This window comes from Psammomys obesus, unplaced genomic scaffold (assembly GCF_907164565.1).
Source record: "Psammomys obesus unplaced genomic scaffold, mPsaObe1.curated_primary_1811, whole genome shotgun sequence".
NCBI lineage: Eukaryota > Metazoa > Chordata > Mammalia > Rodentia > Muridae > Psammomys > Psammomys obesus.
Window position 1 is genome coordinate 1816888 of NW_026591598.1, and position 18656 is coordinate 1835543.

At 45.9% G+C, this 18656-nt stretch overlaps 1 protein-coding gene across 1 annotated transcript; it reads right to left on the reverse strand.

Annotated features, from left to right (window-relative positions):
• Positions 1–3475: 3475 nt before the first annotated feature.
• LOC129679644 (zinc finger protein 69 homolog) lies at positions 3476–17446 on the reverse strand. Its single transcript, XM_055610963.1, has 7 exons — positions 17442–17446; positions 16949–17350; positions 14969–15114; positions 13559–13644; positions 8646–8772; positions 7658–7756; positions 3476–4847 (listed from the first exon to the last, which is right to left on the reverse strand). Exons 1-7 carry the CDS (start codon positions 17444–17446, stop codon positions 3685–3687), a joined length of 2028 nt encoding a protein of 675 aa, XP_055466938.1. The 3' UTR covers positions 3476–3684.
• Between the last annotated feature and the right edge of the window lie 1210 nt (positions 17447–18656).

The following is an 18656-nucleotide window of genomic DNA, read 5'->3' on the forward strand; positions in this document are numbered from 1 at the left end:
TTTATTAACTTCTAATTTTTTGGATGCTAATGACAAAACAAAACAAAACAACAGCTGCTGAGAGACATTGAATTATGGAGGAAAAAAACTTCTGAATTAAAACGTCCTATATTAAAATAAAAGGCATTAAAAAAAACCCTATTTTAAGGATGTCCTAACTTCAGAATGGAAAGCAGGAAATGTGTGATGTTGGAGAAGATGTTTTGCATTTGTTTCTACAAGAGAAGAAAAACTATGGATTCCATCCAAGTGGATAAAAATCAGATTTGACAGGGGAGGTGACCTCCTGAAGATCTTGGCTGAAGATAGAAGGAAATAACTCCAGAAGACTAAACAGGAGAGATAACATAATCTGTTGAACTGTCTACATGGGAGCACCTCTGAGACAGGCTGAGACATGAGAACGTCTCCAGCTAGCAGGGTGTGGTGACACACATCTATAATCTCAGCACTTGGGGAGGCAGAGGCAGGTTGACCTCTGTGAGTTTGAGGCCAGCCTGGTTCACAAAGTGAGTCCAAGATAGCCAAGGATACACAGAGTAACCCTGTTTCAACAAACCAAAAAAAAGAAAAGAAAATGTCTCCAGCCAGGACTTCAACTATGCATGGCTAATAAATTTTGGGCTACAAAATCTTCAGGACTTATCATGCTTCTTTTATTTTTTTAAGATTTACTTATTATTTATACAATATTTTGCCTGCATGTGTGCCTTCACACTAGAAAAGAGCACCAGATCTCATTACAGATGGTTGTGAGCCACCATGTGGTTGCTGGGAACTGAACTCAGGACCTCTGGAAGAACAGTCAGTGCTCTTAACTGCTGAGCCATCTCAGCCTCCATCATGCCTTTTTTTTTTTTTTAATGGTATAGATACAGATAAAAATTCATATTACAGTTTGATTATACAGTCCAAACTCACTTCTAAAGAAAAACAAATGCCTTACCTGATTAAAGAACAGAGAATCATCTTCAACTGTGCTCACTGCACGTTCCATACATGTATTAAGCAGAAATGTATAATACCTTCAGAAGTTTGTATGTTTGCAGAGTAAGAGGACCAGAAACAAACAAACAAACAAGCAAAAGTATCCCAGGTGATCTTACCTCAAGATGGCCTCATCTGGGACATTTTTTTTTAGTTTTATTATTATTATTATTTACACTTTATTCACTTTGTATCCCCCCCATAAGCCCCTCCCTCCTCCCCTCCCAGTCCCACTCTCCCTACCCCTTCTTCATGCATGCCCCTCCCCAAGTCCACTGATAGGGGAAGTCCTCCTCTCCTTCCTTCTGATCTTAGTCTATCAGATCACATCAGGAGTGGCTGAATTGTCATCTTCTGTGGCCTGGTAAGACTGCTCTCCCCTCAGGGGGAGTGATCAAAGAGCAGGCCTATCAGATTGTGTCAGAGGCAGTCCCTCTTCCCATTACTATGAAACCCACTTAGACACTAAATTGCCATGGATTATATCTGCACAGGGGTTCTAGGTTATCTCCATGCCTGGTACTTGGCTGGAGTATGGGTCTCTGGGAAGACCCCTGTGTTCAAATCTTCCAATTCTGTTGCTCTCCTTGTGGGGTTCCTGTCCTCTCCAGATCTTACTATTTCCCACTTCTTACATAAGATTCCATGCACTCTGCCCAACAGTTGGTCATAAAGTCTCAACTTCTTTGATAGTCTGCAGGGCAGAGCCTTTCAGAGGCCCTCTGTGGCAGGTTCATCTGGGACATTTTTAAAACAGCTAGCTAGATTGTCCAGCATCACAGACTGTTCCAGTCAGCGTGCAGAGACTGGACAGCAAATGTTATAACTAACTTTCTTCATATTTATTTATTTTTTTATTGGGTTTTGAGAAAGGAGTTCTCTGTGTAATAGCTCTGGCTGTCCTTGCTTTGTAGACCAGGCTGGACTCAATTCCCTTCCTGCATCTGCACTGGGATTAAAGGTGTGTGCCACCACACACCTAGCTTCCTTTCTTTTTTTCTCCCTTTTAATATTTATTATTTATACAGTATTCTGCCTACATGCCAGAAGAGGGCACCAGGGCATATGCTAATGTTTTATATCTATGTAAATCTTTAAAATGCAATGTTTAGTTCTAGTTCTTTGGAAAGCTGCTATTACGAACGAACTGTTTAGGATAAGACCTGCAAATTAGCAAGTCAGACAATTAAACTCGTGGTTATGTTAGATACTAGTTTAGTTAATTACAAAAATGTTTCCTAGGTTGAACAGGTAAATAAATAGCTAGAAACAAACAATTCAGATATTATATAGTTAGCTAGATGATCTTCAACAGTCTCCATTTTGCAATTTAGGGGTTGCATTGACTCAAGGATACTTATGAATTGAGCCTGATACAAGATTGTAGTTACTCTGAGATTAAGCTTTTAAAAATTACCTGTGTGTGTACATGCCTGCACACACCTCTGGATTTGGGTTTGTGAATTTATGTGTAGTACTTACAAAGGCTAGAGGTATTGGATGCCCTTGGTCCTGGAGGTAACATGCAGTTGTGAGCAGCCTAAGGTGAGTGTGGGAGCCAAACCTGAGTCCCCTGCAAGAGCAGTATATGTTCTTAATGGTGAGACATTTCTCCAGCTCCACATTCAGGGTTCTTGAGTGTGAATTTGAGTGGCTGGAGGCGAGTGCTGGGTGAGCAGTATAGTCTTCTAATGGTTGCGCCATCTCTTTAGCCCCAGTTACAGGGTTCTCAAGTGTGGATTTCACGTGGCAATGTCAAGTCTGGCCATCTCTGCAAACCTAACGAAAGACCTCCTGGCTATACTCAGCAGCTGTTTGAGCTGAGCCTCAAATTACAGCATAAGCCTGTATCTCAGCTACTCAGAATGCTGAGACAGAAGCATCAGGAGTTCAGGGCCAGCCTAGACAACTTAGCCCAGTGTCAACACTTAAAAGTTGGGATGTTGTTCAGTGATGGCTTTTGCCAATCATGCACAATACCCTAGATTTAATTCAATGTTGAACATCAATAAATTAGTTATTTAAAAGAGCACAGACAGGTAGCCAGGTGATGGTGACACACACCTTTAGTCCCAGCACTCAGGAAGCAGAGGCAGGCAGATCTCTGTGAGTTCAAGGCCAGCCTGGTCTACAAAGTGAGTTACAGGACAGCTAAGGCTACACAGAGAAACCCTGTCTCAGAAAAAAAAAAAAAAAAAAAGAGCACAGGTATTTAGAAAGCTGGCATAAGATTGGAGAAAAGATTCTCAAAACTGTGACTCGAATAAGAGACATGGATAATATTTTAAAATTAAACAGGCTGCGTGTGTGCACCCATAGAGACCAGAGGACAGCTTTTGGGGCCAATTCTCTCTTACCACATGGGTAAGATCCAGATTAGGTAATTACAATGCTCAGCGGATCGTGCCTTATCTGCGGAGCCACCTCCCCAGACCAGGGGTAACATTTCAAACAGCAGTTCCCAAACACCAGTCTGCAAATCAGCGAGTCCATAAAGGTATAATTTATTAATTTATCATGAAATAATAAAAAAATAACTGATTTTTTTTTAATGCCAAATTTATCACTGCACATGAGTGTCAGGCCGTAGTAATCAAAGGAGTGTTTATTTACGCTATTGGCAAAGTCGAGAGTTGCCGCTGTCGCTGTTATCAATTTCTCAAGTTTGTTTGGGTCCTGAAATTTTAAAGCTCTGAGTCAGTCGCCAGTTTGGAGCTGCCTTTCGTCCTCACGTCCGGTGTCTCGGCAAGCGTTCCTCCTGTGTATTTTATGGTGGCGGCTCAGGGACGAGTTGTAGCTGAAGGACTTCCCGCACTCGCTGCACTCGTAAGGCTTCTCCCCGCTGTGCCGCCTCTGGTGTTTCTTAAAGGAGGAGTCGTGCCGGTAGGCCTTCCCGCAGCGGCCGCACTCGTAGGCCCTCACGCCCGTGTGGACCGTTTGATGGTTGCTGAGGTGGATCCTCTGCCTGAAGGCTTTCCCGCACTCGGCGCAGGCGTAGGGCCGCTCCCCGGTGTGGGTTCGCTGGTGGTGTGTGAGGTAGGCCCTGTGGCTGAAGGTTTTGCAGCAGGCGGGGCACGCGTAGGGCTTCTCGCCCGTGTGGATCCGCGCGTGCTCGCTGAGGTGGCGGACCTGCCGGAAGGCCTTCCCACACTCGCGGCAGCCGAAGGGCTTCTCTCCGGAGTGCGTCCTCAGGTGCTGGCTCAGGCTGACGTTCTGGCTGAAGGCCTTGGGGCAGCGGTCGCACGCGAAGGGCCGCTCCCCGGTGTGGGTGCGGCGGTGCTGGCTGAGCGAGGAGCGGTGCCGGAAGGCCCGGCCGCACGCCTCGCACCGGAAGGGCTTCTCGCCCGTGTGGATCCTCCGGTGCGTGCTCAGGGAGGCGCTCTGGCTGAAGGCCCGGCCGCACTGCTCACACCGGAACGGCTTCTCGCCCGTGTGGACCCTCACGTGCTCAGCGAGGTGGACGGGCTGTTTGAACATCTTTGCACACACACTGCAGCCATACATCCGGGCCCTTACGCAGCTCATCGGACGGCTGACCGAATCGGATTTAGATTTGTTCCTCCTCCTGGCTGGGCTGTAGCTCTGGGGCTTCTGTTCTAAAATAACGTTGGAACCCTGGAGGTTTCCCCCCAGTTTGTTCCCTTCTTGGTGTCGCTTTTTGTGGGTCAAAACGGCTTGTCTCACACCTTTCCCGCGGGCTCCCCGCTGCCTTTCTCCTGTATCATAGCTGGAGGCTTTTTTCAGTGTAGAACAAACTACATCACCCTTTCTGAGCCTTTCACTCATGATGCCATGACAGAACTTGAGGGAAATGTCATTCTCTGCCGTTGATTCCTTGGCTTCTGGTTTATTCTTCACATCTGAAAGAAATGAAGAAGAAGAAAAAAAAAAAAAACACAGAACAAAACAAAACAAAAACTCAATTCATTATGCTTTGTTTGAAAAAAAATCAAATTGATGTTGCAGAAGAAATTTAGATAACAGTACAGGAAGCAGCATGAGATTTTTACTGTATTTAGATACAGTTATGCTGACTGCAGTAAGAAGTGAATTAAGAAATAGAAAACAGGGGCTGGAGAGATGGCTCAGTGGTTAAGGGCACTGTCTGCTCTTCCAGAGGTCCTGAGTTCAATTCCCAGCAACCACATGGTGGCTCCCAACCATCTCTTACTGGGATCTGATGCCCTCTTCTGCTGTGTAGGTGTACATGCAGAAAGAGTACTCATCAACATTAAATAAATAAATCTTTAAAAAATAAAAAGAAATAGAGAACGCCAGTGCTTGCCCAGCTTACACGAAACCCTGGGCACAAATTAGACAGGATGGCCTATGCTTGTACCCATCAGTCACGAAGTGGAGGGTTCAAAGTCATCAATGGCTAGACAGTAGGTTCAAGACCAACTTAAGATACTTGAGACTCTATCTCAAAAAGAAACAACAAAATGCAAAGAAACAGTTCCTAGGTTACTTGCATCTGATTTTATTCATCTTTCTTTCTTTTTCTTCCTTCCTTTCTTGATTTTTCAAGACAGGGTTTCTCTGTGTAGTCCTGGCTGTCCTGGACTCACTTTGTAGACCAGGCCAGCCTTGAACTCACAGAGATCTGCCTGCCTCTGCCTCCCTAAGTGCTGGGATTACAGGTGCCCAGCTGCATCTGACTTTATATGTTGTAAAATTTGCAACATTCAATTCTCTCTTAGTCACTGTCTCTCCCTTTTTTAAGACAGGGTCTCATATGGCTAAAGTACCTGCTCTCTGGCCTCTACCTTTCAAATGCTAACTGTGTGTCCCACACACGGTTTAGCTGTGTTCTAATGACACTAAAGAATGACACTGAAGACCTATGCCTTCAAGGATATGGCTTTAAATTGACAACTACTTTTGAAAAGTAATCGCCCCCAAATTAAAAAGATGTCATCCCCCAAGCACAAAGCCACTAGTTCAGAACAGGGGATCTTAAATAAGAGCACTCACAAGAACGTCATACTACCATTAGTTAAAAGTAGTAATTACCATGTTCTTGGGTTTAGTTATGTTCCCTATAGCTCTTAATATATCCATGAAATATCATTTATGAAAAGGGAACTTGTAAGAAACCCAAAATGGATGCTGCTACTATGTCTGAGATAATGTCCTTTAAAACTCTGACTTGATTTTTGGCTTTTAATTTTTATCTATTTAATTTTTTTTGAGACTCAAAATAAAGGTAGGAAGGAGATTAGATTATTAATATAATAATCTGAATGTATATGATGCATGAATGTCAAAAAACAAAATAATTTTTTTTAAAAAATTCTGACTATTTTCTTGTTTTTGTTTTGTTTGTTTGCTTGCTTTTTGAGACAGGGTTTCTTTGTGTAGCCTTGGCTGCCCTGGACTCACTTTGTACACCAGGCTGGCCTCTGCCTCCCTGAGTGCAGGGATTACAGGCCTGTGCCACAACATGAGTAGCTTTTTTTACTTAGTAATTCATTACACTATTACTAACTAATATTTCAGGTGACAGGTTTGTATTCATGGAAGGAATAATTTCCTGTAAGAGTTTTCAATCAGTAGCAGGATCTTAAGCATTTTCAAACTTCAAGCTCTAAACAGAGACAACAATGAAGTCTAACTTAAGCGGGTCTTGGCTCTGACCCTGGAGAGGAGTGGGGGATGATGGGAAGGGACCATCTGTGTACCCCACTCCAAAACTAAGGAAGAGAATAAAGCAAGATTGAACTTTGAAATTGGAATTTTGTTATTTCACTGAATTAAATAGATACTTGTTATCTGTTTCAGTTTCAAGTAGTCCAGGCTAGCCCCACTCCTCCTACAGAGGCGAGCATGACCTTGAGGTCCTAATCCTCCTGCCCCTCCCTCTAGAACTGCAGTTAGTACCACAGTGGCTGGCTGATGCTGCTTTTTAACAACCTTCTACAAAGTTACTTTTAAGACTCCATGGAGAAACAGGTTAAAAACAAACAAACAAACAAAAACCACTCAGTGCAGCTTTCATTGTTCTCTGTAGCCAGTGTGGGCTACAGAGTAATATCTTGTTTCAAAATGCCTAAAACAATGAATAAAAGTTTGTTGCTTGTTTTGTGATCTGGTGTCTGCAGGCAGCTTTCTGCCCTGAACTGTATTATTCTCATCAGTATCAGTTGTGGATGATAAAACCCAGGAGGATGCACATGTAATTGCTGTTTATAACAGGGTAAAGCAAAATGTCTGACTACTTCAAATCAATGTGAATATTAATTTGGAGAAATCAACGAGAGTGTGATAGTTCTGGCCTGTACCCACAATACTCTGAAAACTGAAGTTGGATTATAAAATCATAGTGAGAAAAGGAGAAATAGAAAGCAAAAAAAAAGATTTGTAGACTGTAACGTGACACTGAAAAAAAAAAAAAAGACCTGTCGTAGAAGACAGCAAATATCTATGAGGCATTTCACATCAACTGAAGGTCTGGTTCTGTGAGGAAATCAGTTTAACTCTGAGGGCAAGACTTCTCTCCCTTCTAATTGCAGAGACTCTGACAAAGGCTTGGGAAGGAGAGGCGCAATGGGGAGGGGAGGAAAGGAGAGCTATACCAGTTCCGTCAGTGTCCTGAGCCTTCCCCATAGCCCGGGAAGACCCCGAGCCCTCTGGTCTACCTACCCAAAGGGCTCCTCTACCCTGGTCTCACCTAAAATGGGATCCTCTGGGCCTCGACTCTCTGCCATCCATGGTCCTTCTCCTTTCTCCAACTGGGAAATCACACTAGGCTTGGAAAGTTGACATCCTGCTTATGGAGTTAAAGAAAAATTGTGACTGTTGAAGCTGCTGTTTTAGAACCACCCCAGAGTGTAATTCCAGCTTTCAGTATACCCGGTTTCTGATAACCAACAAAGCCACATCCTTCTTTTCTAGCTCTACGAAATAAAGCTGTTCCTTAAGGAAGTCACCTGTTATGCCCTGGCTTCAAAGGAACAAGACATCCTTAATACAAAACCCATAGCCAAAACCCAACAGACCCATGACATCAAAAGTTTAGCAATGGGGCTGGAGAAATGGCTCAGCAGTTAAGAGCACTGTCTGCTCTTCCAGAGGTCCTGAGTTCAATTCCTGGCAACTACATGGTGGCTCACAACCATTTATACTGGAATCTGACGCCCTCTTCTGGCATACAGATAGATCACTCATATACATAAAATAAATAAAAAAAAAAATTTTTTTTTTAAAGAGTTTAGCAACTATGGCCCTCTTACAGCAAGCAGGTTTGTAGGGGACAGCCAGTGTGATGGTTAATTTTTAATTGTCAACTCGACACGACCTTGAATAACCTGAGACAATTCTAAATTGAAGAACTGTCTAGATCAAGTTGGTATGGGAGGCTGTCTTAATTGACGGGAAAAGATCCCAGTGCAAAGATCCCAGTGCATTGTGGGTGGTACCATTCCCTAGTGTGAGGCTTTGGACTACATTAGAGCAGAGAAAGCTAGCTGAGGGCAAGCAAGCAAACAAGGATGTATTCTAGTCTTTGCTCTTTACTGATGATCTGATGCTTAAGTCCTAGCCTCAACGTCCCCAAAATTATGAGCCAAATAAGCCTTCTCCTCCTTAAGCTGCTTTTTTTGTAGGAAAATTTTATCACAGCAACACAAATGCCATGAGAACGGCTGGCTGGTCCTTACCAACTGACACCAGGTTCCTGTAGTTCTCCAGCGTCACCTCCCGATACAACTCCCGGTAGGCAGGAGCCAGTTGTCCCCACTCCTCCTGGGATAAGTCCACAGCTATGTCCTTGAAAGTCAGTGATTCCTACAATATCAAACAGCCAGAGGAGTCAGAGCCCCCCCCCCCCCCCCAGGAAAAGACTCAGGAGCTCGGGCAGCATTCCAAGTTCAGAGACTCCACACCAATTTTCCCAGAAGCAGCCCCTGGGTGTCTTTGTTGGTTGTCTAGAGACTGCTATAAATAATTAAATACATAGGACAGGAAAAAAGGTACGAAGAAGTGAGAAAGCCAGGGAGAGTCGAGGCGAGCTTGTCTCTAAGGTGCCGTGGAAAGCAGTGTTCTCTGAAAGGCACTGTTTGGCTAGAGGTACTGATTCGGTGGGGAAGAGCTGTGTGGAAGTCTGAGGGGAGAGCATTCTAGAATGGCCCAAAAGGCCTCAGGGTGGACATCCGTCTGAGGAGCAAGAGCAGCATGGATAGAAGCAGCTCTGGGGCAAGGGCAAACGGGAAGAGATGGGAGCAGAGTCGAGCGGGGTGTGGAAGGAGGTGCTTCTGCATTCGCAATAACTGTCCCTAATACCCAGGCATCCTTTTACGTTTCTAGAGAAAAGTTTTAATTAGCATACATGAATTAGGTATCACTGTGGCATCTTTTTAAAAGATTTATTTGCTTATTTATTTATTATGTATACAGTGTTCTACATGCATATACACGTGCAGGCCAGAAGAGGGCACCAGATCTCATCTTTGATGGTTGTGAGCCACTATGTGGTTGCTGGGAATTGAACTCAGGACCTTCAGGAGAGCAGCCAGTGCTCTTAACCTCTGAGCCATCTCTCCAGCCCATCACTGTGTCACCTTAAAACAATATTTGTTTTTGCTGATTCTCCAACCTTCTTCTCCCTCAGGCCCCTGAAGCCCACCTGTCCCTTCTGCTCACCCACAGCCTCCTTCCTACTCTCATGTCACCTTTCTCACTGGTCTCTCCCACTTGAACGGGTCTTCTTCCCTCTCATGCTTTCCGTCTGTCTTTCCACACTTACCCCATCTATACACAGATGTGTAGACATCGTAAGAGCAATACAAGTATTTATCTTTCTGAGTCTGGGTGCAATTCCTAGATCCATCCATTTTCCTGTCATGCCTTTTTTTTTTTTTTTTTTTTTTTTACAGCTTAATGAAGTTCCATCGTGCGTGTACCACATCTGCACTGTCCCTTCACCTGCTGATGGGGCATCTAGGCTGGTTTCCTTTTCTTGCTATGTGAACAGTACAGCAATGTACACGGATGTGCAGCTGTCTCTGTGGTAGGATACAGACCCTTTGGGTATGTGCCAGGCGTGGTAAAATGGAGTCATATGGAAGTCTTATTTGAGAAACCTCCATGCTGACTTCCATAATGGCTGTATTCATTTACAATCCCACAGAGGACGTCATTCCTTTCTCCTACATCCTCACCAACATTTGTTGAGTCTTTTCTTGATGATAGACCTTCCGATTATGCTCAGATGGAACTCCTTTTTGAGGGAGGGATGCAGTTCAAGACAGGGTTTCTCTGTGTAGCCCTGGCTGTCCTGGAACTCTGTAGATTAGGCTGGCCTCCAACTGAAGAGGTCTTCCTGCCTCCCAAGTGCTGGAATTAAAGGCATGAGCTGCCACCACCCGCTTCGTTTTTGTTGTTGTTGTCTGTTGTTTGTTTTTGTTTTAAGATTTATTTACATGTATGAGCCTTTTGTCTACATGTATGTGTGTGCACCACGCATGTTAGAATAGGGCAATGGATCCTAGGGAACTGGAGTTATGGACAATTATGAGTAACCTTGTGGATGCTAGGCACAACCCAGGTCTTTGCAAGAGCAGCAAATGTCACTAAAGGTCAACAGGGCTGATGCAGACAAGGTCAGGGTAACTGGGTTGACAAGAATTCATCACATGGGACTTTTACATAGTAGCCAGAAATCATCAGAAGACAAAAATGGAACACTGAAAAAGTATTCAATCCAAAAGAAGCTACTAGAAGAACAAAGTAACAAATACAAATAGGACAAAGAATAAAATACACACAGAAGCAACCATTCAATGACCACCTGTGTAAGCAAGGCCAGCTGTGTAAGTCGCACTATAGACAGAGACTTTAAATAGACAGATGGGGGGGAGAGATGTCTCAGTGGTTAAGAGCACTGTCTGCTCTTCCAAAGGTCATGAGTTCAATTCCCAGCAACCGCATGGTGGCTCACAACCATCTATAATGTGAACTGATTCCCTCTTCTGGCAGATGTAAATGCAGATAAAATACTCATATACATAAAATAAATAAATCTTTAAAAAAAAAAAAAAAGACAGATGGGAAAATGGCTCTGTGAAAACAGTAATGGAAAAACCAGAGAGCCAAGTTAGATCAAAGTAGACTGTAGGCAAGGCCACATTGCTAGACTTTAAGCACAGATGGAGTGAAGGGGGGAACAAAATCTGTCGAGGACGCTCCCTGTTGGGTGACTTCCGGCAGAGATTGGAAACAGGATCTACTGACTCCAGATAGGGCATGAACTACACCAAGTAAACCAGAGAATTTATCCAGGCCACTTACAATAACAGGAGTGACTCAAGATCAGCCATAAAATCGGCGATCTCCTCACAACCTCAGCGGAAACTCACAAATGCTGCGTGCCTGCCCTTCTCTACATCACTTGGTTGGTCCGTCACTTCTTTCCAGCAACTGTTACTGTTGATTTAACCCTGGGCCAGGGCGCTGTGGATCTCAGCCTCTGAGACTAGTCCGAAGTACTGAGGTTATAGGTGTGTGCCAGGGCACCCACCTGAATCACACGCCTGTATTTCCTTACCGGTCACCTGTACTTCAGATACTTCAATAGAAATGCAATCCTTTCCTGGTACCGAGAAGCTGGGCTTTAAATTTTTCATTACACTTATTATTTATGCATTAGGGGAGGGCCACAAAATGCCTTGGAGATCAGAAGACGCCTTGCGGAAGTCGGTGCTCTCCTTCCACCTTGAGGATCTGGGGAACCGAACTCAGATTATCAGGCGTTGAGCCAAGCCCCTTTACTTGATAAGCCATCTTGTGGGCCCACCAAGAATCCAATTTTTGATAAACGTAAAGAAGAGATTCCAAGTATGTGAATTATGAAAACAAGCTAGGCAACTGGACTGCTCTTGGCTTTGCTCCTTTTGTGGTACCATAACTAAGCGCACATGACTTTCAATCCTAGAACAAAGATAACAAGCAGTTAAGCTGCTTAGCCGAAGAGATTGAAGTTAGAAAGAACTCACTTTTTAAAATTGCTCTGGACTACTAAACAAGACAAAACAGGCCCCGAAACACTGGATTTTGCATCTCACATTTTCAACAAACTTTCTTAAATAAAAATATTTATTTTAATTGTGTGTGTACAGACATGTGGGGGTGGGAGGAATGTACACACGCACGCAGGCGACCACAGAGGCGGGAGGGAGTGTTGGATCTCCTGGAGACAGCTGCAGACAGCTTTTTGTTTTTCAAGGCAAGGTTTCTCTGTGTATTCCTGGCTGTTCCAGAACTCACTCTGTAGACTAGGCTGGCTCTGAACTCATGAAATCTGACTGCCTCTACCTCCTACCTGCTGGGATTAAAAGTGTGTACAATCATGCCCAGCTTACAGGCAATTTTGAGGTGCCCAACATGGATGTTGGCATCCCTGGAATTTAATTCTCACTTACACATTTTGATGGTCATTTTTGTTAGAAATGGCTTTTTTTTTTTTGGGGGGGGGGAATGACAGGGTTTCTCTGTGTAGTCCTGGCTAACCCGGAACTCACTGTGTAGATCAGGCTGGCCTCGTTGGGATTAAAAGCATGTGCTGCCATGCCTGGCAGAATCTGCTTTTCTAATCTGTCACATATGAAATGTGTGTGTGTGTGTGTGTGTGTGTAATAAATGTACACGCGTGCAGGCGTACACGCCTGTGATTACACAGGTGCAGACCCTAAGGAGGGCGTTAGGTGAGCTCCTGTGTCACTGTCCACCTTGTTCTGTCGAGGCAGGGTCTCTCTCTGAACCCGTGCTTCTTCAGCGAGGCCGGCAACCAGCAACTCCCCCCCCAGCACTGGGGCTACATGCACATCCAGTCTGTTATGCTGAGGCTGGGGCCTGAACTCTAGTCTTCACCACTGTGCGGCAAACACTCTTATCTGTTGAGCCTCCTCCCCAAGTCCTTACTTTACACACGTCTAACTTAGATGCCAAGTGAACCTGTTGCTTTGGAGCCAGGTAGAACCACCGTCTTTGCTTTCTACCCTCAAATCGGGACAATGTTCATTCCGGATGAAGCCACTTTATAAAAAATGAAAACTGCCACCGCAGGAGCCTAGGTTTTTATATGTAAGTAACTTGTCTGGACCTCCCCAGATTGAATTATTGGTCTCAACCTACTTCCGCTTCTCAAAAAATAAATAAGTAAATAAAAAGGCAGTTCACATCCTTAAGAACTAAGAAGGGCCCCTGCACATATGTGGCTGGTGGGTAGATTGGTCTTCATGTGGTCACCTGGCAAGTGGAAAGGAAGGGCTGTTTCCAACATGGACTCCATTGCCTGTTTTTTGGATCGCTTCCCCCTGGCAGGGCTGCCTCACCTGGCCTCAGGGGATGAGGAAATGCTCAGTCCTGATGTGACTTGATGTGCTGGAAAGGACTGGTATGGGGGATCTCTCCTTTTCTGGGGGTAAATGGAGAGGGGGAGGGGGCACCCTTGGGATGTAAAGTAAATAAACTTTTTTGAAATAAAAAAATAAAGAAAGAACAAAACCAAAAACAAACGAACTAACAAAAAAACAAAGAAGGAATGTCAGGAAAATGGGAGGAAACTCCAACACACCTGGGAGTCCGCCGCAAGGGCGCTGGGGACCATTCCATCAGTTAAACTTTCTGGTTGGGTCCCGTCCGCATCACGGGGTAGCAGAGCTGTAGAAGGAGAAGAACCGTGAGGCGTGTGTCTTCCCCAGATCACCAAATAGAGGAGCCACCCCACAAGCTAGAGCATGCAGCCGTGGCTGGCCTGGAACTCACAGAGACCTGCCTGCCTCTGTCTCCAGGGCGCTGGGAATTAATTCTATGGATCAACGGTGAACCTGATAGCCATTTCTCCACATCACCATACCACACTCAGCTTGCTCTCTGCAGACAGGGTCTCGCTCTAGCTTGGCACCGCATTCTTAACCTTTGATGAGGCTGAACGTTCCCCACTCTATAGTTCACTCTGAAACCCACTCCTTAACGAACAAAACTTTCCCCGCTTTCCCCAGTAAAAACTAAGACACTATTCTAGACCTTGGGAAAAACCTTAAAACATGCAATCAGAGGACAGTATCCTTCCTGTTGTATGACAAAGAACTTTTTTTAAAAAAAGCTATCTGCTATTTTTATCTCTATGTGTCTCCCTCAGCAATTAATAATAAGCATTCAAGATAAATTACTCGCCAGGCATGGTGGCACACACCTCCAATCCCTGTACTCAGGAGGTGGAAGCAGGAGGATAAAGAGTTAGACCAGCCTCTGCTACACAGCACGTCACAGGCCAGGCTGGGCTACAGCTGAGACACTGACCAAACACCAGCACCAACAAGGAGAGGTAATCACTCATCTTTTTACCTGTTAAGATGCTTAGCCAAAGTCCCTCAGTTAGGACATAAAAACAAACAAACAAACAAACAAACAAAAAGACTTGGCCAAATACAATGCATTATGGATATGAATGAAGAGATCACATGAAAGATTAAGTTCCCTTCCCCCCTTACAACAGACTAAGACTTGGGCATGTCTTAAGGGAATTCACAATTTGGGTAAAATGAGATCGGTCAGGCATTTTGTTCCTGTCTCTCAGAAGAAGACGATGACACGAAGATTAATAATTGTCAAAAATATTGACCAGGGCAAAGATGACCAGGAGCTTTGCAGAAAACCTGAGGGACAGAGACCTTTGATTCCCTGATTCTGCGTTTGATCCTTACACTCAGGAACCCGGCCGTGTGTGTGTGTGTGTGTGTGTGTGTGTGTGTGTGTGTGTGCATCATGTGGCCTGTCTTCCTATTGTACACTGTACAACAGAAAATGGGAGATGGGAAATGTAAGTGGTGCACAGCAAAAGTCACAAGGAACCAGAGGCAGGAGCCCAGCGTCCCCTTCATAAATATCTCCCGGATCCCAAAACCACAAGTATGAGCCCCACATAGACCTTGTTATTCCTAAGGGACCATCCCTTTGCCCAACCTCGTCAGTCTGTTCTCACCTCCTCCTTCAAACGTTTTCGTCACATCGTCCCACAGGGACGCCCCCTCCTTGGTCTTCCTGGGTTGCCTCAACTTCGCCTCGGGGGACACGGTGATCAGGAGCTGCTGAGGCATGATGGCGCCCGCCTGACTTGGGGTGCAGCTTCTGGTGGAAAAAGTACTACAACTTTTGATGACACCCTTCCCGGTTCTGTGCTCCTCCTCAGACCATCATTTTCTACCCTCCAAAGTTGTGGAGACCCTGCAACATCAGAGACCAGTGTGACCTGAAGAACTCTGGAAACAGTCGCTGGTTTCTTTGGGAGGTAGCCCTGCGAGCTGGCTTGAGGCCTTTGTGCTCTTGCTTTGTCTTTTCCTTCCTTCCTTCCTTCCTTCCTTCCTTCCTTCCTTCCTTCCTTCCTTCCTTCCTTCCTTCCCTCCCTCCCTCCCTCCCTCCCTCCTTCCTTCCTTCCTTTTGGTTTGAGACAAGGTTTCTCTGTGTAGATCTAACTGACCTGGAACTCACTCTGTAGACGAGGCTGGACTCAAACTCAGAGAGATCCGTCTGCCTCTGCCTCCTGAGTGCTTCCACTAAAAGCATACACCACCACGCCTGGCTGTGCTTTCTTTTAAAACTTTATTCATTTGTTTGTTTGTCTGTGTGTGCTTGTGCCATGGGGCCTAGGTGGAGGTCACAAGACAACTTATGGGGGGGGTGGGGAGGTGACCAGGGATTGAACTCAGGTTTCGAGGCTTGGCAGCAGGAGCCTTTCCCTACTGAGCCATCCCACTAATCTGCTTTGTCTGCTTGAAGAGCAAAAGGCAAGAGAGATCCAGAGCATCCATCAATCAGCTGGAAGTGCAGAAATGTATTTGTAACTGCAAAAAAGGCCTAAAGGACTTGGCATAAATACCGAAATAATAATGTTTTGGATACGGAAGGAACTCTCAACTCCACAGATACAAAGACACAAGCACCCAAAATGTACAAATGCCCACAAGCCCTGACCTGACTTCCCACCTGTATGCTGCATGCTCCTTCTGCCTGCTTACACATTTGGAGTCAAGAAAGAATCTTTGACGTCAGAACCCCAAGACCTGTACAGAGCTCTGGGGCATTTATGTCTGAGCTTCAGTCTCCCTGTGTATAAAAACAAAACAAAACAAAAAAAGCGTGGTGGATGGTAAGCACCCTGCACCGGGATGCGGTGTCGAGACAATGTTAGGTCTACAGGAAACCCTAACAATTAAAGCTGCACTACAGAACTATCTTAAAAAAATTAACTTATATGTATTTATTTATGGGGGGGGGGGGTCGAACCCAAGACATCAGATTTGGCTGCAAGACCGGCTGAGCCATGTCACCAGCCCCGAGGCATCATCTTTTAAAGTCATTAAAAACAAACAAACAACAACTAGAAATCTGAACTTAAAGTTCAGCTGGAGTATCTCAGATGATAAAACAATCCACATAGCCGCCTGCATTTTGGTATGAGCAAGCAGCAACCAAGATGCCCCAAGAGCTGATGAAATGAACCCTCGGTTCAGAAGCAATTAAAACAGAGAGGGGTGCGTGCTCCCAGCGAGTGGGAAATAGGGTGTGTCAAAGTGCAACTAGAGGCACTGCAGAACTGCCGGTAGCAGCAACTTTGGAAACAACCCAAATCCATCATCCGCATCGTCCATTCATCATTATGAATAGCTGTTGATACCGGGAGCAGGTCCAGTGGACCTGATACCCCCAAAGCAGCGGGAGCAGCTCTTTGGAGTCTGGGGGAGAAGGAAAGGTGAAAGACCGTGTGTCCAAAGAGACCGGAGATGGTGGAAATAACCCCGAATATGGGGGGGGGGGGGAGCCTCCTTACTAAGTGCAGAAACTTTGCGCTGTTCCTCCCGAAGCAGCTGTCAATCACAGAAGCTGGCTGGAAGACCGGTCCTCGGAGCCTCGCAGCCATCCACCCGGAGCAGCCCGCCGCCCCGCAGCGGAGCCGCCTACTCACCGAAGGATCTCCGGATCCGTTCCCGCCAGCCTTCCACGCTCACACCGCAGCGCCCAGCGCGCCCCGCGGCTTCCGCGGGGATGCACGGCACCGTCAACCTCCGGGCTGGACCCCGGCTTCTCCCCCGCCGCAACCCGAGAGCGGAGCTCGGCGCGCACGTGCGTCCCGCCCGGGCTCCTCCGAGCCCAGACGCCGGAGCGCGGCCGTCTCGCGGCCGTCCCAGTCCGGGCGCCTCCACCCGGGCCACGCCCACCCCACGCCGCCCGCGCCGGCGCCCTGCCCGTGGCTCCGCCCTCCCGGAAGCCGGAAGCCGGCCGGGGCTGCCAGACCCAGGGGCGCTGCCCGGCGCGGCCGCCGGCGCCTGCCCAGGCTCCCGGGGACCCCGCGGGCCTGCGGGTCTTCCTGGGGAAGCCGCTTCTCCGTCACTCCTTCATTCTTCTCGCGGCGTCAGGATGCAGCCTTAAATAGCACGCAGTTCCTGCTCTCCCCTAACCGCATCCTGGTGAAATCGATAAGTAGAAAAATAAATAGACGACAACCCAAAAGGCAGCAGGGGCCTAGAAAACAATAAACTTAAAAAAAAAAAAAATCCGGGATATGTGTTTTTAATGTCCCCAAAGGCATGTATCAGTTTGCTAAGGCTGCTCTAAAAAAAACACCGCACACCGGGTGTTAAACAATGGAAGTTTATTTTCTCACGGTCTTGCAAGCTAGGGCCCCTTTCTTCCCATAGTCTCGCTGGGTGTCTCTAAGACCAATTTTCCTCTTAAAAGTCACCAGTCCAACTGCGTTAGCATTGCTCAGTGCCTCGTTTTAACTTACTTCTTTAAAGGTTCAGTCTCGACTTACGACGTCGAGAAAAAAAACAAAACAAAACAAAACAAAACTGAACCCATTGGAAGAGGTCTAAAGGATGGTGAGAGAGGAGGGACTTACCAGAGCAAAATCTGGAAAGCTATCCTCTAGAAAGTTAATCCAAGTTGGAAGCGGCTTTTTGCCCAGCTGCTGGAAAATAGAACTTTCGTATTGTACTCAGTGAAGGATGACGCTTTGGGATGAATATAGGACACCCTCTTCAAGTGATTAGGGCCTCAAAGGGCTGGGTGTTCTCTTAAATTGTGTGTGTGGTGGGTATGGTAGTGGGTCGGATTGAAATGGGACAATGCAGGAGACATTTCTGAGCCTGCAAAAAAAAAAATTCTGTCTTGGACTGTGATCTTGGCTCAAGGTCATCTCTGACTGAATTGAAAACAGTGACACTGGGCCTGTAAAGGAATTTGCAGAAAAAAAAGAAAAGAAAAAAAAAAAAGACAGAAATGGGCAGTAGAGAGTTTTGTTCAACGCTGCTGCTGTACCGTTGCATCCGATCCTCTGAGAGAAGGATCGCACGGCTGAGAGGGGGTGGAAGGCCTTTGGAGCCGGAGAAACTGAAGTGCTAGTTTTATCTCTTGGGCCTTTTGTGTGTGGCGTTGTCCGTATCTAAGGGCTTGCTAAATAGTAAGTTTCACAGCACTGCTTAGACACCTCCTAATTGGCCATTTTGGATCAGGCACCATGTGCCATTCAGAGGTGGTCTCCAAATGCTTGTATAAGACATCCCAAGTGATTGGTCTGAGGCCAGTCAGAGTCTGTTAATGTTTGGGCACTTTTTATTCTATTATGGGCTTTTTTTTTTTTTACCCCCTTCCCTGTCTCTACAATCGTGTTA

Coding starts and splice junctions, on each gene's coding strand:
- LOC129679644 (XM_055610963.1), bottom strand. Junction 15,115..16,948: donor ACGGATCCGGAGATCCTTCG/GTGAGTAGGCGG, acceptor TTTTTCCACCAG/AAGCTGCACCCCAAGTCAGG. Junction 4,848..7,657: donor CCCAGAGGATCCCATTTTAG/GTGAGACCAGGG, acceptor CATTTCTTTCAG/ATGTGAAGAATAAACCAGAA.